This window comes from Psittacula echo, assembly GCF_963264785.1.
Source record: "Psittacula echo genome assembly, chromosome: Z".
In the NCBI taxonomy this organism is placed as follows: domain Eukaryota; kingdom Metazoa; phylum Chordata; class Aves; order Psittaciformes; family Psittacidae; genus Psittacula; species Psittacula echo.
This window is the reverse complement of record NC_137742.1, coordinates 2,875,468-2,898,286: the sequence shown is the minus strand read 5'-3', so window position 1 is coordinate 2,898,286 and position 22,819 is coordinate 2,875,468. Positions and strand designations below refer to the sequence as shown.

The following is a 22,819-nucleotide window of genomic DNA, read 5'->3' as shown; positions in this document are numbered from 1 at the left end:
AGGTCCTTTCCAACCCTAACTATTCTACAGTTCTATGATTCTATCTCCTCTTTGGCATTTCATCCCAGCATCCCAGCTTTTCCAAACTCCATTCTTGGGAACTTCCCATCTCATTCAAGTGCTGAATTCCACCCTGAAAAGCCAAAAGGTCACAAATCTCCTTCTCCAGTGATTTCCTAAGATGACAAAAATGACGAATCAAATCTATTCTAGGTCACGGTTGCATAGCAAGGTTGGATCAGACGAACCTGGAGGTCACCTCCAACCTGGCATTCTAAGATTAAAATTAACTAAAATAATTTTCACCCCAACTGGCTTAGAAAAAGTAAATGACTATCGAAGGCATCTGCTCCAGGTTCAGCTTCAGAGTGTGGCTGAAGCCCAACAAGAAGGTCCAGCATAAGGGGACCCACCAAACTGCCCAAAATACTTGATAGTCAACAGCTAGGGACTTCAATGCTGTCCATGCAAGAGCCAGTATTTCCAAACACACGCAACCATGACAACAAAATGCACATAGTATTTAGTAGAACTAAACCAAATCATTTTCTAAGGTCCCACAAAGCCTGGGAAGCAACTGCTGCTCTGAAAATGACAATGTTCATACTAAGAAAATTAAAGTTAAAAGTGTGAATTTCTGTTTTTGTCAAATCACACCTGAGATAAATCATGCTGTTGAAAGGAAATTAAGAATTCTCTATTTCTCCTTGAAACTAGGCAGTATTCCCAGAGGTATGGGAAGATTTTGTTTAGTTTGATGGGTAGAACAGAAAGGACAAGTTCCATAGGCAAACCCATCTCCAGTATACAAAGGTAAATGGATCATACTGATACAGACTTTAATTAACAGAACCCATCCACCTTGAGTAGAGTTGAAGGACTTTAAAGATGTTACTCAAGTGAAAAAGTTTCTGATTCTAGCACTACACACACAGCTTAGCTATAAAATGTCACCAGAGCACTGTTCGGAGGTGTTATGCAGTAATTACTGCTACGTGAACTGAAATTTCCACACTTCCTAATTATTTTTTTTTTTAATTGCATAGCAGGTCTTATATAACGCTCACATAAAGTTTCACATTTATGCATTTAATATGTAAATGCTACTTAATGAAATCTCTTGACCTAAAAGTGTATTCCTTTAAAACAACTTCTGATGAACCTTTTTGAAGCAAGAGGTCCTCCAAAAAGAAACAAACTTCACAGTTTTGCAGGAGGGCACAGCTGCTAGCATACACACTGATGTTTGTGTTTCAGTATGCAGTTTAGTCCAGACTTCAGAATCCTTATCATGTCTTTAATGCTTCTTTGGAATGGGTTCTTATCCTTTTTATCCTGTGTGACGTTTAACTAAAGTATAGAAGCCCTTATTTCTATGATGAATTAAAATAAGACAGAAAAATATTACATCTTGCCAACAGACAGAAAAAAGGACCGATTAGCAATTTAAACCAAACAGTTTTCTTAACATTTTCCCTTCACACCTCCCAAACTTTCCTCCATAAAGTACACTACAGTTATAGGAATGTAATTTATCCACCATTTCCTTATAGCTACAGCATCATCTCCATATAATCAACTATTTTCCTATTTTCTCCACCCTTAATATTATGTTTGGCAGTAACAACCATGACACTCATTGCAAAATATATGTATATCTAAGAGCGTATTTCTAATAAACCAGCTGCTGTTATTCAAGAAAATCACTCAGTGTTGCAGATTTTGCAGACCTGTCTTCAGCGTCTAAGCCATTTTAATTGAGAAGGTATCAAAACTAACTGAATAAACACCATTTCCTCACTAAAGCTGTCAATTGCACAGAATCTCAATTTGGAGGGTCTCTGCTGGTTCCTCATTGATTACATCCTGTGGTTCAGCATCTTTGCTGTGACATTTTCAAAACAGACATTGCCTTGCAACTGTAAGTCATCTTTCACTGAAAGTATCCCTGATTCATTTTGACCCTGTTTAAGAAAAGAAACATCGCCAGTAAGATTGCAGAATCCAAGTCCTCAATAACGAACACAGACTGCATTAAGTTTCCATAATTTCCAGACTACCCAAGCAGAAGATCTTCTGGTCCTGATGACGCACAGGATGTCAGTGGGGAAAGTTAGTGCTACTCCCTACACGCTCAGCAGCCGAAAGACTCTGTATTCTTGCCCTTAGGGTGAAAATTGCTATTGAAATTTCTGTGGGATGCATAAGAAAGTCAGGAAGAGTTTGAAAAGCAGCCATTTCCATCATCACAATTTGGGGAATGTCAAGGAGGCAAGTGAAGCAGTGTTACTGCTGAGGCCACCAGGCATTCTTCCCATGCCTAGACAATGTAAGAGTCCTGCTTTGCTCAAACAAGAAAATCACTGTAAAGGTAAACTGGGTTGAGTAGGACATTAATAGTCTCCACAAGCCAGAAAAAAACCACTTGTAGACTGCCTCCTGACAATAATAGCCATGTTTAAAAATAAGAATAACAAAAATAGGTTGATTTAATCCATTGCTGTTCATACAGAAGATGACAGTGTGCACACAGAAAACTTTCGATGACTGTGGTGTATTCTTTTCCTGCTGTAGCTCCTTAAATAGTAACAGGGCATGATAAAAAACGTCAGGTCCCAGATAACATACACTTGGTAAGGAATTAAGGTACAAGATTCCCAAACTGTTGTGAGCAGGAATATGCTGCTTTACCGCCATCATTTTACCCCTGAGCTGAAGATAAATAATGGAGACTCTTTTTATTTCTTCTGATATATTAAAATACAGCAGCATGGTTAGAAAAGGCATACAGAAATACAACTTCATGAGACCACTTGGCATATGTACCTTACTATTTCTTTTAATGGTGTTAAATATTTTGAAAATTAAAGGGGATAGATAAATAAAGACATGAGAAACCTATTATATTCAAAGGAAAAACTGCATTATTGATCTCTGAGGAGGTTTGCAGTCTGAAGGATAGGTAAGCCTATTTAAAATACAACAAAGTAGGTTTATTTGTTTTTCTCTTACCACTTCTTCAAAACTAGTCACTGTCAGTAGCAGTACCATTTATTCCATTAAGATGGGCCTAAAAAAAGCTCAAAACCCAAATTTCAAGAACTGCTCTCTCTAGTGGAATAAAATACAAATAGAAAGCAGATGAAAACTAGCCTTTTGAGAGATGACAGCAGGCAAACCAAAAAAATGGAGCAACTTCTAAATTAAATGGGTTTTTTACTACATTCTGTCTTATTTTTCAAGTTCATTCCCTTGGACATTGCATCAGTTCTAATAAACACAAAAGCTGATGGCCACCTCTAAGCTTCCTGATGAATGGTATGGAAGCACACAGCAGCCGCAGCCTGAACACTGAAGAATGAAGCTTTAACTGGATTTGGAAAACCCAGAGCACACACAGAAGTAATTCAAGAAGCCTGTGTACAGAGGTATCTGCTCCAACATGAACTATAAGCAACAGATAACATTTTCTCAACTGCTGGAAGCAAAACCCTCTTGATAGAAATATGAAAAACCTGCATTATAAAATTAAATAAAATTGCCTGAAATATTTATGAACTCTCATCTGTTTTGGGACAAAACTTAATTTCATGTAGCCTGATTCATAAAGGACTGTAGTGACAAGATAGGGACACGATGAGAGATCACTGTGTTTGAAAGACAGAGAAGCACTTGGGTATGTTGTACATCCATCCTGGAGTCAGTCAACTGTTCCTTACCAAAATCCTATGAGCAATTCTGATTGTTACCTAATGAATTCTAATTAACAGTTTTCTGTTAATGAATTTGAATTAACAGAGCCCACCACAAGGTAAAATAATTTTATATTTCAGAAAAATGTGACATGACTCTTCCTATCATTTCAATCTATCAAAATCTAAAAGATTAGTGTGAGAATGGGAAAACTTGTCATTTTTCATTCAGATATTTTTTTCCCTGCAATGAGCAAGAATCTGATTTTGTTGCAAGTGCAACAGGTAAGTTGGTAGTGAGTAGCTTAAAGACTTGCCTTTAGGAACTGCAACATCTGTTCTCGTTTCAGTTTACCTGGAGGGAAGAAATTTTGATTCGCACTGCAATGAAAAAGATGAAGTCTAACCTGTATTGTTACAATCCATCTTCTTTTCTCTAGAAAAGGATGGTTGGGTTTTGTTACTGGTAAACAGTTTCGCTCAGGTCAAGGGTTTGGGTTAGCACACACACAAATGTTGGAGCGGGAACGGCCTCTGTTCATGCTGTACCAGCTTGGTACCAAGAAAAACGCGGCAGACCACAGCGTCCTTGAAGAAGATGTCATGTATTTCAACAGCAGGCTACAGCTCTCTCCGCTTGGGGTCAAGCCTAAATATGTGCAAGAGCAGTTCTGGAAAACCTCCACCACATTCCAGTAACATATCTGAAGGACAATAAAAAAACTTATCTTACTCGTCTCAACTTTGTCTCAGAGCAGCGTAGGCAATCTCCCAATGGAAGTGGGGATATGAATATAGGAGGATTAAATAATGGCAATATATTAAGAGTCTTTTCTCTTTATGAATCTTTAAAAAGATAATTCCCTGAAATGGCTTTATGTTTGGTATTTCACTGGCAGAAAACAGATGCAGAATATGACTATCAGCTTTTTTCCTTTTTTTTGTTTGTTTTGTTTGTGTGCATTTTATATCTATTTATTTATTATTTATCATTTATTTCCCCTTCAGAAAATCAGAAAATTTTATGTTAGCATAAATCAAAGGGACAAAAAAGAGAATTTATGTATGTATTAATCTCCTGTTGTTGCTTTAAAATTAGAACTGCATGGTTAAACCTTCAAAAACCAGACATCAGATTCAAAGCACAGGCTTCCTTTATCCCAGTGTATTTGTGTTAAGATACAATTTAATTGAAAATTCTAAGTATCTATCATCACACTGAATCCTTTAACCATCATGTCTGTATATAAATCATAGCATGTTAAAAATTGGTACTTCTTGTCCAATTTCTGGGTTATTGTTTTGTAATTAACCAATTGTGTGGAAGAATTTCCATTTACAAAACTGGATTTAGTGTATGGAATGTGAAAGATATTCCTCTCTCTCTCTTAGTTCCTAAATTAAAAAGAAATTAGAAACTTAAGAGAAATCACTGGTTACATGAAAGGGAAATAAAAGTTTATCTTTCCAATTATGCCTGTGAAAAACATTAGTGTGATTTTGTAGAGTTAATAAACATGAAAAACAGAGATTCTTTTATATATCTAGTTCTTCTAAATACACTCTTCATGTGTTTTGACAGATTTCCTACAAAGTTATTTCACAGAGAACAAGAATCCACCATTGTCAATAGGAATAAACAAAATTGGAATTCTCTGTTCTACATTTCTTTAGCACTGCTTTTCAGGCTGTGTGATGAGGAAATCACTTTTCAGTAAGTGGCTTATTTAGCTCAGTGTGATGCTTCTTATGAGCAGCAGGAGAGGAACCAGCCCTGGCAGGGTAATTCTGGTTTTGAGTTTCTGCCTAAATCAATTATTTTCCTTCTTCAAACCTTTTTCTTTTTCACTTCATGCCAATACTGTCTTTCAATCTTATTTGATGCATTCCCGTTAAAATATTCTCTTTTCCCTCATCCCATCATTTGGTCCCCTGGCCACCCACACTGCCAATTAATAGCAGTTGCATGATATAATTATAGGTAATATTAACAATAGCCATTAGTGGGAGAATTGCCTTCAGCAAGACAGCTCAGTATGTTGTTCAGAGGGACACCTGTCCAAGATGATAAACTAAGTTGATAAGACCATGCTCCTGTAACTTGGACACAGCTGGAATAAACATGGCTCTGCAGAGGTTAAAAATGGTTTCTAACAACTTATTCATGTTCCAGTTCAGACAGATTTGAGAGGCAATTTGACAGGTGAACAATTTCATGCATGACTTTATCCACGGTCTATAGCACACTATCGTCCTCTTATCATCTCTTTCAAAATCACTAAGTCTTGATTTACCTTCATTTCTATTACTTTCTCCATCTGTCTATCCAATTCCAAACCACAGATATCTGCAGTGAAGGAATCTAAATATCTCTGTTACGCTATTTTTCAATAACTATTTACTACTCTTAGGTATAAATGGATTGATTTTTTTCTTTTTTTTAAACAACTAAAATAGTTCCAAAACATCACTGGTTAGCCCTTGTAAAACACAAAGAGATGTATTTGGAAACAGAAGGTGCAACATCAGAAATTTCTCATGTTTCACCAATACCTCGTATTTCTGTATCTCACACAGAAAAGTAGTGTAAAGAGATTCCAACTCCAATTAAGCATATAGTAACAAACAGCCTAAAGGTTCTGAACAGTCTTAATTCTGCATCCACTTCCTTTACTTTATATGGCTGCATGTTTAAAAAAAGGAAATCAGTTTTCATAAACTGAGATGTTTATAACATATGGTAACATACTTCTGGTTTTTAAGCACTACATTTTTCAATCAAAACCTGGCTTTAGGAATACAAGAAGTTTGTTTCACTACATTGTTGAAATACATAGCAGCTACAAAAATAAATCCTGCTCTCTGGAGAGCTACTGCATTGGGGTTTTTTTTGTCTATGGAGATTTGACAAAGATGAACCATGCAGAACAATCAACTTCCCCTGTAAAGTCCAGAACAACCCATTCATGTGAATGAGGCAGCAGGAAAAGCGACTAATGACCAAATCAGCAAAGATCACAGAATCCCAGCCTGGTTTGTGTTGGAAGGGACCTTAAAGCTCATCCAGTTCCAACCCCTGCCACAGGCAGGGACACCTTCCACTGGAGCAGCTTGCTCCAAGCCCCTGTGTCCAACCTGGCCTTGAACACTGCCAGGGATGGGGCAGCCACAGCTTCTCTGGGCACCCTGTGCCAGCGCCTCAGCACCCTCACAGGGAAGAGCTTCTGCCTAAGAGCTCAGCTCAGTCTCCCCTCGGGCAGGTTAAAGCCATTCCCCTTGGCCTGGCCCTACAGGCCCTTGTCCCAAGCCCCTCTCCAGGTTTCCTGCAGCCCCTTTAGGCACTGGAGCTGCTCTCAGGTCTCCCCTTCAGGAGCCTTCTCTTCTCCAGGCTGCCCCAGCCCAGCTCTCTCAGCCTGGCTCCAGAGCAGAGCTGCTCCAGCCCTCGCAGCATCTCCATGGCCTCCTCTGGCCTCGCTCCAACAGCTCCACGTCCCTCTTGTGCTGCTGCCCCAGAGCTGGATCAGGGCTGCAGGGGGGGTCTCCCCAGAGCACAGCAGAGGGGCAGGATCCCCTCCCTGAGCTGCTGCTCACGCTCTGGGGGTGCACCCAGCACACGGGAGGGTTCTGGGCTCAAGCGCTCACTGAAGCTGGGTCATGGGGAGCAACGAGGGATGCTTAAACATCGGTGCTGTTACTAGCCCGGACTGAGTACATGTTGGCTAACAATGAGGTCAGAAACAGTATTTGCAGAAAGGACTGTGAAGTAACATATCACATATTCAATCTACGGCTTATGCTGTATCATACCTCAGGCCCTTCTAAAATCCCAGTATTGTATCAGGCTTTCAGCTCTTCCAAATGCAACACAAGCAGATGCTCAGTAGAAAGATCAGCACACAATATTATACAGCTTCATCTGAGAGGACATGAAGGGATCCTGAGATAGTGCTCATCCTTTTCTGAAATAAGCACTCACTACTTCTTCAGGTTAATCAAGTTTGCTTTTAAGGTCACTTGTTTAAGTGATCTTAACAAAAACCTGTCCTTTGAGTACAAAAATGCAAAAAACAAGACATTATTCATACTCTTTACTGCAAAATGATGGTAATGCCCTAAAAACTAATATATAAACCTATATAACTATTAAAGGAGGAAAAAGAATTTAAAAATACTGTGTTAATGCTTGGCTTTCTTCAAATGTGCAATGACCAAGATAACAGGCTTTTTAAAAGACTTGTGTAGACATTTGTATTGCTAATGTCAGAAATTCTTCCCACTTCTTTCAAGTTATTCTCATGTCTCTTAAATCTGAAGTATGGAAAATTTTCAGTCAGATGAGCATAAGATGCTGCTGCCACACTAGATGTCTTTTGTTTGTTTGGGTTTGTCTGGTTTTTGTTTTGTTTTGTTTTGTTTTTTTTAATATAGCAATGTTCTTTCATTTCTTTAATTCTTAAAATCTTTAATCCTAAATTCTAATTAATTTAACTAAAATAAAATTATTTTCCAAAATATTGAGAATTTCTAAGTGAAATAAGGCTTCACACCATACACATAACATGAACACCCAACACCAGTCGGACTTTCTGTGGAACTCCTGATGAAAGAAAAACATACTTTTGCAGAACATCCTGATGCTCTTGAATATATTCATTCCCAAATCCTTCAACCACAAACATATTACTAAACACAAAATAATGCAAACACCAATTGCAAGTAATTCAGTCCTTCATACTAATATAAAGAAGGTTAAACAGACTGACCTTCACCAACGTCTTTATCTTAGGAATTTTAGATAGCCATTTCTGATAAGAAGCATTTTCTCTGAGAAGTTTCAAATTCAGGTCAAGGAAAGAACTGATTATGAATTCAGAGAGAACTGCAGAATTTGGCTATCACTCAATAGAAAAGCTTGCTTTAGATTTGGGTTAGGTTGGTTATTTCAGTCTATTCTGAAATTACTATTTTTTATGATATAAAAATAGGGGGATTAGGTAGGAGTAATATTCTTTAAAATATAATTCATCAGAAGGAGCGTATGACTAATATTTAGAAAATATATTTATAGGCCTTTGGCTCAATACCGTACTGGAGACAAGTATACTCAAGAATAACTGAAGATGTTACTTCTGCTCAGAAGAGATCAACTCCGAGTAATCAAGGAGAAGGCAATTCAGTGCAGAACAAGACGATTCTCCTATTAAATGTAACTTAAATTGCTAGAATCCACATGCCATACACATGCCATTGAACTACTAGATTGCTTTACTATATATTACTTCATACTGCTTTCAGTAAACAACATCTTAAAAAAATCTTGTATAATCATATTTTAAGTTTTTTACAGTAGACAAAAAATGATCTAAAAAATCACACACACAAAAAAGTTCTCTTTTTTTTTAAACTATTAACAATGCATGACTAATGAAATAAAAAAATTCCACTTAGTTACTTAGAGATATATAAAAATGGAAGAATATACAGACAAAAAGAACACCAACGAGACAGAGGCAGTGCTTTTGGTTAAAAGTAGGTGGTTTCTGAGTTTGGATAAACATTTTGACAGAATCAACTCCCTTAACTCCCCCCACCTCTCGTATTTGATAAATATGGACCCATCTCAAGTGGGAGCCTTGATTTAATCTGGTAAAATTTCTCCGTTCTTCTCATTCTGAATACAGAATTTTCCATGCTTCATTCAGTTCTACAGCTAAACAATATGCATTTTGTACGTTCACAGCAGTTACCACTAAGCAGTGTTTTTACAGACTACCAGCTACATAAATGTTAATCGTACTAACTCTATTATGGCAGACCAGTTTATTTGGAAGTGGGTTTAATTTCATTTCTGCATCATTACTAGAGTCATCAGATCATCACAGGGAAGACTTCCTATTTCTTCAGGATAGCACGCATTTATAGGAAAATGCTTATGTCTGGTGGCAGAGTTCTGCATTAAACCAGATAATCAGAAAAAATCAGACAGAGCTGCAGCATACCTAATGTAGCATTAGATGAAGGATCATAGAACATCTTCTAGGACTCCAAACATCGCAACATTTATTTACAGTTCAAATATTGTTCACATTGATCGTGAACAAAATGCATGCTTGCTACATGTCATATAGACTGAAAGAATTAACTTATTTGCACAGGATCCTTCATAAAAAATACGTCTGTATCACAAGATCCCACAATCTCAACTCAAATATCAAACTATTGCATGAAAGAACCCCAGTAGTGCCTTGAAAGGTACAGAGCAAGGTTTATATGACTATGTACCGGTAAACAAACATATTGGACAAAAAATTTTAATCTACAGCTGTTAATATTACAGATTTCTAGAATATCAATTTTGCTTTAGTTGTTTAGCAAGGCTAAAACTAAACTGAATATAGAGCTGACATCAGTTTTTTTTGAATATATGGTACTGTCATCTTTCCTCCACTGTAATGTAAAATTTATAGATTTTAGATTGGTTTCATTACGTTTAAAAGACAGGTTCACACCTTATTCTACCTATTCTTTAGCAACTCAAAATTTCTAAGATAAATACAGAGCCCTTACTTATAAAAGACAATTTTATCCCAGGGACTAAATGAAACAGAGGAACCTCTTAACATCTCCCCATGTATAGGAGGGTGATTAGGTTGATTCTCTGTTGGAGAAACTAAAATGAAGAACTATTTATGAAGTACTTGCAGCTTTGAACATAATCAACTGCAATAACAAGATACAAGTTACAAAAAGAAAAAAAAATTCTTTTTGTTGAAACCACTTTTGTAATACTGCTTTTTAATAACCCTCATAATGGCCGAATTAGAAGGACCCCAACCGAAGTCATTCATCCCACATAAAACAAACATTGCTTTTTCTTCTTAGCTTTGTTTTACAAGCTACATTATTTCCAGATGACGCTTGAGGGGCCTAGGAGTTTCAAGAATTAGATGCTTAAATAGGCAGCTGCTTTCTATTTACCATAAAAATCAAGGATAAATCAAAGAAGAACCTAAATATTGGACTTCATTTAGCCCATTATGCAGCACAAACTGAGAGGGAAAAGAAAAAAGAAAATATAGAAATCTCATTACTCAAACACAAAGTTTTATTTTTGTTATTAAGATGAGAGAAAAGCTCATTGACACTCGCAGAATTCCAAGCCTCCATGTAACACATCAGCTCCACACAGCAGGTAGATTTAACTGGATTGGTAAGGAGCCAGGAAAAGGGCCAGCTAAGATCGGGAACTCTCACAGTACCACCAGGCTTTGCTACTGCAGACTTTATAAATATATATAAACACACACCCATATACACAGACACAGTTCACTGCATTGATAATCTTTACATTTTTCCCTTTGACTTGCCAACATGTATTTATTTTTATACCTCAACTAACAGGGAAACAACAGATTTTAAAGGATAGCTCTTCATATATTCACGGGAGCACATATGCAGCATGAGAAGTCCAACACTGTATTATGTTGTTTTAATCATCAACAACATTCCTCCACTATCAAAGTGCTGTTTAAGTGACGGTCCCATATATGAAATAATCGAAGATATTGGCAGTAAGTGGGATTACTTTTAGAATTTGTCCTAATACATTTATGCTTCATCTGGATAGAACAATGCATTTTCTTACAGCCAAAAATTCAGAAGGTAAAAATAAAGTTAAATTGAAGTGAATTATTGTTTTCCTTTGTGGCTAGTGATCATCTTACCTACGCTATTTTCTGTGGATATTATTCCATTTAAGCAACTGGAGGCTGTTGGTGAAACCCCCATGGATGGCAGAGAGAAGGACTCCCAGCAGACAACACCATGGGGTGCTCAGAAATGTGACCCCTACCCAGGGTGTTGAGTGATTCTCAGAGTGTGCTCCAAGGAGTTTTCATTTAACTACTAAGCCTTCACACCCACCACCAGTAAACAAGAGTTTGGGCTCCCACTGACATAAAATCCCTTGTCCCTGCGTTGCATTAGATGATGTTGAAATAAATTCAGAAACCAAATCAAAAGCTGCGTATCCAAATACAGACTCAAGTGATGATGCATGCCAAACTATTTGAATCTAGACCTATTCCTACATTTGATATTTATTTTCCTCAACTTCTGCATTAAGAAAAAACTTCTTTCTTACATCAGCAAGAGAATTCTGAACCTCTGACATAAGCTTTCCAAAATACAAAATTTACTCTCCTCTTCTCCATCCCTTCCCTTCCTACAAAAAGCTAAGGGGAACCCTTCGTTACCAGCTATAGTATAATGAGCACTGAACTGCTCAAAAATCATTATACCATGAAATCCTTAAAAAGCAACTGTTTGGGTAGTTGGAAGCTCCAACAAATAGGTTTGAAATGGTGCTTTCCAAGGCAAGTTAGCATGCCTCCAGTATGCTGTTCAGTATCTATGATTTAACAAATTACATTAGGTGCTAATAAAATAAAAAAAAAAATAATCCAAAAACGCACTGATATGTTCACTCAAGAAATTTGCCTTCATTTGAAAAAAGCAAAATTCTTAATATTTCATTATAAGTTTTCCGGTTTGTTAAAAGTTTTGGAAAATGTGCTTTCATTGAATGCAAGAAAGCAATAAAAAAACTTAATTAGATTTTTCCCATTTCTTCAAGCCTGGAGATACTCGCAGACAAAGACAACTTGCCCCAAGTGTGGTATTTCAAAACAGGTCATTGCTGCTCTGAAACTAATGCTTACTAATAAAGCTTATGAAATATCTAGTATATGAAATAGCATGAGAATGAGGCTAACCAAGGATCCTGCCTCCGACGTAATGGTTTGATGATGGGGTTTCTTCTCTCTTCCCTGCTGGCTTCTCCATCCTGCTCCTGAATCCCACTCCATTGACAACAGTTTATCAGGAAAGGACCAGGAAATTGGTCTAGCCCTAATAAATTAAAACAATTTGCTCTTTTCTTTTTTAAAGCCCATAAAACCTCAATAAGAACAATATAAAAGCCAACTGGGTTAGTTTCTTATCCTAGTTCACAGCAAAGTATCAGCAGCTTTGTTGGCACACCAAAGACATGATGGCAGTCTGCAGTAGATAAAAAAGACTGTAGGAAACATGGTAAAGGAAGATCCCAGTATATTCTTACCACCATCAACCATCACCAGCTTAGGGACTGAATAGTAGGTCAGAAACTTGAAGAGTTTTTGAATAGAAACGCTATTACTGCTTGAGACATGCATCTTGTCTACTCTCCATTTGTTGCCCTTGTATGTACGTGTCACAGCCTGGGTACACTATGTAACCACGCTCAAAATCACAGCACCTCTTTATCGTATGGTGCTCACAATGGACAGCACTCAGTTTAAGATCACTGATGCTGCCTTTTCCCTTCCAAATCCTTCCTGGCCCTAAGAAGAACACGCACTATTTACTGTAACTTGTTTTTTGACATCTAGTACCCACAAATGAGTAGAAAGACCTCATGACGAGACCTTAAGCAACCTGGAATTTTATGTGTGATTTAACTCTTGTGACTCTTGGTTCACACAAATTCACTTTTGAACTTACAGAACACAGTAAGAAAAACATGATTTCTAAATTAAAGCAAATTAAAAATCCATGGGAAATACAGTTTTCAAAGACATATTTGATTGGTCTGAATGAAACCTGTGAAGAGAACAGCTTACTCGGCAATCCTCTTCCTCCCTAGACATAAATCCAGGCAGAGCAGGCAATCTTGGAATCTATCCCAGCATGGAGCTAAAGAAAGGGATCAATGGTATAAACAAGCTGCAGGACTTCAGACACTTAAATTATCTCAGTTCCTAAATTCTTCACTATTCTTAAGGACAACACAGACATGGGCTTTCAGAAGGAGAATACTCTGAAGTAATGAAATCTGGCCTCAACTTCTATTTAGTCAACTGACTATGCCTCAGATTGAGCTGGAACATTAGGAATTTGGAATTAAAAAGAAGGCAAAAAGCCACGTGTAAAAGCATACAGTCTTCTTTCAGAACACAGGCCACAAACTTCAGTGATTTTACTCTCCCTTACAATCTTTCCAGCTGCTCTCCTCCTCTCCCTCCCTACATAATACCAACAATAAAGGGGCAGAAATTCAGTGAACTAAGTCTCTGGGCTGTATTCCAGAGTGTTTCCCCAGTACTCCTCCAGCATTTCTCAGCTGTCTCCATGTGTAAGGGGATAACTTTGTACAGAGAGCATGTTAGGTCTTTCCTTAACTGCAGCTTAGCTCGCATCCAGCAAGTTAAAAAGAAGTACAGAACCTACAAAATATTTTTCAAGGACCAAATTCTTACACATTCTCCAAAATATGCATATACAGATCTTCACATTTTTATAAATAAATGCATGCACACGTAGATACTTATTTATATGTGCTCTTTCACAAACACATGTGTGTATTATCCTGCTTTCTTTCCTCTGAACAGTGGGGATGGTAACTTGTCTGTCTAGGGAAGAAAACATAATAAAATCAATATCCTCCTCCTGACAACTGGCCACATACAACGGCAGCCCCTGTATAAAAGGGGGACCTTGTATAACCCTAACACAAGCTAGGGTTAAAAACTTCAGCTCTCTCCTCTAGGCATCTGAAGATGCTATACAGTTATTTAACTGAGAGCCCACGATGTTAGTGCAGCTTAGTTTCAAAATACACAGCCCTTAGCATCAATTCCACCTTATGCAGCCTATTTCCCCTTAAGCCCAGCCCCAAGCACCTACTCCAACCCTTTCTGGGCTGTGAGTTTGCATGTTCTGCAGAACCATCTCATGATATGATATATGGTATAATGCATCTCAGGTATCAAAAGACATCACCTCCACCGAAGCAGCCTTCCTTTGCCCTGGAAGCCAACTGAAGCACCATAGCACTCCAGACAGCCCAATAAAGAGCCATGAGACCACAGGAGGAGTTTGAATGAGTAGCTGTGTAACTGCTTAAGCTGGAACCTGGTATGACACCAGGCTTAATCACCTCTGAGAAATACAGCCCTAAGAGCCTTATCAACCACAACAGTCAAAAATGCACAAAGCATCCAAAATACTTCAGTCCTCACAGTTGTGGAAGTCCTTGCACTATGAGCCTCTGCTCCTTGAGAAGCAAACCTATGGGAAAGGGACACCAAGTCCTGTCCAAGGTGTCTGAAGTCTTGGGGTCTTTCAGTTGTTCATGTCCATGCAGATGAAAGAGTTTTATGCTGCTTGTGTATTGCCTTACCGGGCAAACGGAATGGGGATCTTCTGCTCTTTAGCCACAGACTAACTTGAGGAGGTTCTTGCTGCAATGATTCAAATTCCAAAAATAAAAGGTCAGACAGCAACTTCTGGGTGAGAAATGAGAAGCACCAAAACCACAGGTGTTGTAAGGAGCTTCACATGAATTAGGGCATGGTAAGGCAGCAAGAATACACAGGGAAATCCTGCGATTCATTTGATTTATAAACCCACGAGTTTCTGAACAATAAAGTGCCTCTAGTTTCTATGATATGTGTCAGCAATAACAACTAAAAGGTGCAGGTTAAGAAACCTGGTAAGTTAAATTAGATTGAAGACATCAAACTACTATACCAAATTATCTTTTTTAGGTATTCTTATACTAAATGCTAGAGCAGTATGATATGTAAAATCTTGGGCAGGCGTGTCCCAGAACATGCAATAACACTAAAAATAAAACTCTAGTTAGGTTTTCCTCCTCAACTGATAAAACAGCCCTTTTTATTTTATACACACTATTGCAGTATGAGTTCAAGTGAGTACAAACCAAAGATACTTCAGTACTACAAAGATATTACTCAAGTCCTTGGAAGACGTCTGCTTCTTGTATCGAAACTAGAGATTTTCCAACAAGCCATGCAATTAAATTACAAAATTGTTGCCTGCTTGCGGGTATTGGCTCAGCAGACTGACAAGTACTGTGTGTATCCATATATTCAGAACACACTAATCTGCCCCCTGACTACAGTACTTCCCCAAATGCCCACTGGGAATTGTTTTCAATCACTTTCAGGCACTTTAACATACTGTGGATGCCAAAGCCCCGTTCTTAAATCTCACGTTTTTAACTGTATGATTTAAATATCCTGAAATCCAAATGGCTTGAAAATTGCAAGTTGACATGGTACAGTAAGTTTCTCAGCTATGAATAGTTGCGGTTTTGTTTTACCATTTGTAAGTGTAACATTGGGATGTTTTTTTTTTTTAAAGACATTTCAGACATGACATCATTCATACAGGTTCCTGTATTTTGATGTCCCTGGTTGCTTAGCTGTCACCCATGTTGATAAATCTTTGCAGATTTAGTGATGCACCACTTCTGTTTTGAAGCACCTACTAAAACATTAAGTTTGATACTCACATAATCAGGAAGTGGAGAGTCATTTGAACCAACGGAACCTCTCAAGGACTGCGTGGCTTGTTCCAGCACTTTGTTGTGTTTTTTAGACAACAAAGAAAACAAACTAGAGGGAAAAAAAAAAAAAGGGAAAAAAAATTATAAAATAACTGAAATAGTTAGACTGTCCAGTCAGAAGAAAGGTTTTATTATATATTCAAGATTTTTAGAATGCAATGCACAACAGTTAAAGAATTTATTTATTTAAGACCTGTGCTAAACAACAACAGAATTTGAATTAGAAATATTCTATATAAAAATTATGTGAATAACATCATATGTGCATGGTTAAATTCTTGAAAGTCAAACTGTAACAGAAGGAATGGCATACATGCAATTTTAGTTTGTAACTTCTATGTGTTCACTAAAATGCAATTTTTAAGTGCAGCACCTCATGCAATATATCCTTAAGCATCTTGTGTATTATTCATTTCATTAACCTAATTGCTTAGTACAGGAAGAAACCAAGTATATGTCAGAAGCTTTGGGTATTTGAAGGCTGACTTTTTGCATTTTACTAGCATATATTATTTTCAAATTTATTTTAGCTTAAGTCAAGGAATAAGGCATTACTTAGCTTCATAAATAATAAAGCATTATCTTAGCTTTATAAATAACCTGTGAAATCAGGGGCCCACATGCATACAGAGAAAAAACCTTTTTTTTCATGCACTTTGAAAACAAGCATGGCAACAGCACTCATAAGAGGTTGGTATAATCTTGATATATAAGTAGAATGTAACTTGACTGTAATGGTAGAAGGAGAGATGACATGTAAGAAGTAATGAAGCAGTGGACAAAGGCCACCAGCTAGTGTTCAGCAGCTTCAAGGAGTCCGATGCTTCTGTAAAGCCACTGAATACCTCAAGCATGGGTTTCAACTCACAGATAACACTCCCCATCTTGGTATAGGTTATAATGTTTTGAGTCTTTCTGCGTTTTTCTTTTTGGAGCATGGCAAGGCTCCTGTCAGGCTTTTCCAAGGATGACTGTGCTGTTCCTTAGAGGGTACGAAAGTTGACTTGGCAAATAAGTACCAACAAAAGTCACCAATGCCTGAGCATGCTGCTCTTGAAGTTGGTTACACTTGTTGCTGGATAAGGAGCAGTGGCAACTCCTTGTTCACCAGATTCAGTCACAAAATATTAAAGCCAGTTTAGAAATCTAAAAAAGTGGAAAAATACTACCTCAGTGTTATATTCTTGATAGCCTAATATTTCTTGGAATTAAGGACAGCTTCAGTGCTTGGAGGCACATGCTTGGGAAGTTTTCCTACCTCAAGAAATGATGGTCAGCATTTGAAGAAGTCCCCTTTATTTTATTTTATTTTATTTTATTTTATTTTATTTTATTTTATTTTATTTTTTTACTTAAAAAAAGATCATTGATATTGCATCCTTCACAGACGGTAGTAGATTGCTTGGAGTATAAGTGCTCATCCCCTCACTGATAGTCAAGGGCCACAGGAAAAAGCTTTTCCAACGCTCCTCACCACCACAAGGAATTAGTTAATGCTTCTCAAGACCAAATCTTACCCCTCAAGAGCCAACTCACTAAATTCCACTTCCTCCCAACACATCTTCAGTCAGACATTTCTTGAACAGATAAACAGCTTCCTTTCAAGGACAACCTCTGCCATGCTTCAAGATATCTGACTAACCATGCAAGAGGCCTTGGGTAGGTTCAAGGTTCAGGTAGAGTTTGCCTGCATGAGGAACAGCCTAGAGATGTCACGGCCAAACCAACGTCAGTGCCATGACTGCCAGACTCCTGATTGGACCAGGACCCTATCGCTGGGGTGATGATAATCGCAACTGGACTGATACGGCAAGAACATCAGATGAGAATGCAAGGCCTACGAGGTCGCTACAGGTTTAGAACATTAAGCGTTTTCAGGATAGCACAACACATTTGATATCATGAAAACCAGAATCTTGTTTTTATCTCCAGGCTATCCAACACAGCCTTGACAACACGTGTCATTCTGAATGCCAACCTCCCACTCCTTCACAGCTGTTGGTCAAAACTAGCAAAACATTCCCTGTCAAAAAGGGAAGATGGATTAGCAGGCTTTCCACCTTTTCCCCTCTGATAATCTGCTATTGCGTTTGTGGTCTGAAATCTCTGTTCAAATCAAAATTTGGATTTGAGAAGTAGTCCTTGGTCTGAAACAGCAACACCACTTTTCCCATCATTGTTATTCTTGAAGGCTCATAATGCAGAGACACTGTCATCAGCACCATCTAGTGCTGTGGAGACAGAATAATCGGTTAAAACAAACCTGGTGATGCTTAGGGGTGTGTGAACAGTAAGAACAGATTAAATCTGGTGTCTGTCTGCTTCAGAAGATACAGATAATTTCACAAAGAGGAAGAATTTGGAATAAAAAGGATTTCCAACTAGTAGGTTCTTCTCCAAAATACATACAGCATTTTGGCTATAAATGAAATTTAAATACAAACAGTGGCAGGAGATCAGGATTTGGAACAGTGCATTTATTCAACACATGTGAAGAGGAAAATGCACATCAACTGGTATTCTGCATGGAACTGGAGTAGCAAAGAGCAAATTTATTTTCTCTGGCAGAAATGTAGAGAACTGGGAAAAAGAAAGAGAAAGGAAAAGGCCTTAAGACTATTTCTTTATATCGTATTTTTGCTTCCTTAAATATTTTCCTGCTGCCCAGAACACCAATATTCAGGTTTAAAAAACTCAACACAATTCTATTCTTCATAAACTGGCTACCCTTCTGAAAGAATCACTCTTTAGAGGAGCATGATGACAGAGACACGTAGGCAGGGATTTTTCATACTGAGAATAAAACCGTAGAGAGCTGCACCAAGAGCAAACTCAAAAAGAGCTCCAGAGAGACACTACAACAAAAATGTTGATTAAGTGATGAATTTGGAACTGTGAAGGAAGCAGCGCTGCCTCCTAAAATGATGTAAGACTTCACACCACCAAGCAATTCTCTTCTTACTCTGCCTCTATCTCTGCCTCTAAAAACCACCTTGATAAATATCAGCTTCATTTTTAAAGTATCAGATTTAGTCACAACCCTCAAAAGGCACTTGCATGCAATTTAGCTCATAAATACCTTTCATCATCACTAAATGTTGCCTTTTAAAAGAGATGCTTAATTTTGATGCAGTTACATCTTCAGTGTCTCTAAGTTTCTCGGATTTATTTTGACTTTTAAAGCATGAACAATGCGATTAAAAACAGGCAACAATGTTTTACAACAAGGTTGTGTCCACCCCCAGCAATGAGGTAAAAGAGACAAGTGCTAGTTTGTGCAGAGGTGGAAATTAAGACTTTCTCCCAAATTTCCCCGCCATGTCTTAGTCACACTTCTATTTTTGCCCCACTAAAAATCAAGTTGAGGTCAAATGTAAAGATATAGATAATAAGTACATGGTCACAGAGGGCAGCCTGCACAGGTTGACAAGAATATGGATTTTTTGACCAGAATATTTTTCCTCTTTCTTCTATTCTTCTCCATTGGAGGCTATGGACCTCCACAGCCCTTCAATCTCACCCATTATAGACATTCTATAGCAATAAGAAGTTCTGATCAGAACAATTTAAAATTCTTGGTACCTCAACCCAGCTCTCTCTCACAGAAGTATGGATGGATCAGTGTTTAGCAAGGAAAATAACAGGCTGGAACAACATCAAGATGAAGTTAACAGCTGGCATCCATTACACATCATCAAATCACACCAGGGATGAGCTCAACCAACACGGAAGACTCAAGGCTGAACAACAGTCTCAAGGTCTCGTGTTTCCGATTTTTAGGAATAAGAAAGCACTAGTTTCTTAACTCCCTCTACACAGATGAAGTTTTTAATTTAACACAAGGCTGAACTTTGATCAATAAGAAAACGATTACAGACCAAACAGTAATGGTTGCTTAAATACAAGTGATTTGATTATGTGTTATTTGCACACACAATAAAATTCAAACCAGTAATATATGAACATAAAGCTTTCAAAAAGCCAATTCAAGAAAGCCTGTGGGTCAGGGGACCAAAAAAAACAAAAAGAAAGAAAAAGAAAAAAACCAATAAGTGGAACTCATTAAACAACTTAATTTCTTCTTGGTCCACCAAAAATCACAAGCCAAGAATCATGAACAACACAAGAAAGGGTTCTGGAAGTTCTGCAGAAAGTCTGATTTACAGCAGATTGAAACAGCTCATTAAGTAGTCTTCTCACATGAAAAAAATAATGTATAGAATGGAACTTTTGTAACTAAAAATTAGAAAAAAAGGGAATTAAAACAAGAAGTAAATTCAAAGTTGGAATTTGCAAAAAACTAGACCTTTCTAAAACCTTTGGGCCATGAGAAAGGAGGGTACTAGTGCACTTTATTTTAAGAAATTAAACAGGATGCCCCAAGATAGCAACATGCCAGTTAAACCTGAGCATAACAATGGAACAGTGATCGTGAGACCCATTCGAGGGACAGTATCACTGGCACAGATGAACAGACCTTGTCAAGCACAATCAGCACAAGTTCAATAAAACCAGAAATACAATAAAGCATGATTGATTGACCAAAATAAGAAAATTGGCACATGGAGAGAAGTTTCTTTACAGAGAACCCTTCAATCTATTGGAAGAAGAAAGAGTTACTTGAACAGAAACTAAAGCACTGGTTCCATGGGCACAGTTCTCTTAGAGAGGTGGTTGAAACCAGGCTTGAGGTGCAAAAAAATTCCTATTTACACTGTCACAGCAATGGCACAGAGGAGACAAAAATCTGGGAGGAAAGAAGAGAATCTCAATACCAAGCGTATGAGTTGAGCTTAGGCTGATGCTATGACACAAAGACAGAGATGGAAGCCTGAAAGAAAGGGGCACTATCAGAGAGTGGGAGACAAACTGAGCACCTTAGCAGAGGAAGGTCAGGTCAAGGACGGTCAGACAAGGACTGGACTCCTCCAAAACCCAATCACAAGTGAGCTTCTCAAGGAGGAAATATTTCTATTACCTAGGTATTTAGAAATATAATTTATTTGAAGCTTGGAAATTCAGATGTTCTGAATCTTTTATCCTCACTGTCCTTGTTCAGAAGCACACCACAAACAAACTGAACAGCACACAAACACAAAGCACTATCTCATGATGGAAAAAACCAGTTCCCCAGATCAAAAAATTTGATGATGAATGTTCTCAGACAATTCTGCAATACTCCGTGCTGTTCCTTCTCTCTGCTCTCATATACATGCCAAATGTACTATTGTTCTCAATTTTAAAGAATTAAATGTAAGCCCTAAACACCGAAACCATGTTATGCAAATACTTCTTAAACAATAGGGTTTTACAATGCCTGCATGAATGCCACATCATATTAGAAAAAACTCCTTTATATAGCAAGGTCTAAAAATATCTTCGTTTTGAAAGCTGACATACAAAAGTTGAAACCATACCTTAATTCCTGTACATGTAAGGAACGCTCCTTGGTTTTGACCTATTTTTTAATGTATTACAGCAAAAAAGAGAGCACTATGGCACAAGAACCCTGCACATGCACTGGATAAGATGTCTGCACTGACATTTATTTTCAAGCAGAGGACCTGAATCACACAAGAAGCCACATCAAAACAAATGCACTATTGTTGTTTCATGTGAAATATAATAAATGTGTTGTACTACAGTCCTAGACGGGGGGACTGGTTGCAAGCAAGTGCAGTAGCGGCAGTTGAGCAGCTTTTCTGTGGGTGATGGAGAAGTGCTCTGTAAGCACTTAAGGAACCAGGCCCAGGGAGAAATCCATTTAGCATGAATAAATGCAGAAAAATCATTAGAGTCCCCAAATGCCCATGTCTACTGAAGAGCCCCTGAGGCATTTTGTGTTTGAATTATCCAAGCTGTAATAGCACATAAATAGAAATAACAAGAGACAATAGCCATGGAGAATTCCCAAGGGCTATGTGGGGCAGTTTGCTCCATGGAGGGACACTGTTCTTACTTATTTGAGCCCAACTTTAATGCCTGGGAGACATGTGGGATTCCAGGAGTGAGAAGCTAACCAATTAAGATATCAAAATGCTTCACAGATAAAATCCCTGAAACATACTTTATACCTTTCTATCTAATCTTGTAAAGTGAAGTGTGACTAGCTTCTGCTGAACAAAGCTTTGCTATATTTACTATTAGGTCCTTCTGGCTTGTAGATATGATATGAAAACAAGAGACTTACAGTGCTGAGTCTTCACAAAGGTCATGTATGAAAATAAAATGGTTTGTATGGGCATCACTGATGGACTTATTCACCAAAAGTGTATTTAAAGGATCAGGAAATGAAAAGAGCTTCTCCCAGGCAGTAAAAGGTCCACATGATTCTGGTATTGCCAAGTTCTAACTTAGCTGGTTGGTCATCAGACTTCTGACTTTTATTGTCTACAACTTTGCCTTCTCAGCCACGAGTTTGTGTCCCCTTGGAAACAGGCTGTGTGCCTCAGCTGCCTGCTATTTCAAGGCAAATCCCAAAGCATCACAAATTATTTTAACCCAACCTCGGTAAACAAAGGATTGCTATCCCATCCTCCTGTTAAACAGCAAGTGTTAAACACCATTCTTTTAATTCCACAGTCCTAAACTTGAACACACAAATTAAGTACTTCAAGAAAGCTTTACTTCAAGACAAAAGCTTCTCATTAATATTAATGAGCATCCTTTTATCTGCCACTGCTTACATATGAACAGGTATCTATAATTCATGTGC

The 22,819-nt window shown here is 37.9% G+C and overlaps 1 protein-coding gene across 6 annotated transcripts in view; it reads right to left on the bottom strand.

The window, feature by feature from the left end:
* The window catches only part of DYM (dymeclin), a 228,848-nt gene that overhangs the window by 51,640 nt on the left and 154,389 nt on the right, over positions 1 to 22,819 (bottom strand). For all 6 annotated transcript variants that reach the window (XM_080636969.1, XM_080636968.1, XM_080636971.1 and 3 more), the window contains one exon: positions 16,051 to 16,153. In XM_080636969.1, coding sequence (XP_080493095.1) covers positions 16,051 to 16,153 — 103 coding nt within the window. The remainder of the gene's footprint in view (positions 1 to 16,050; positions 16,154 to 22,819) is intronic.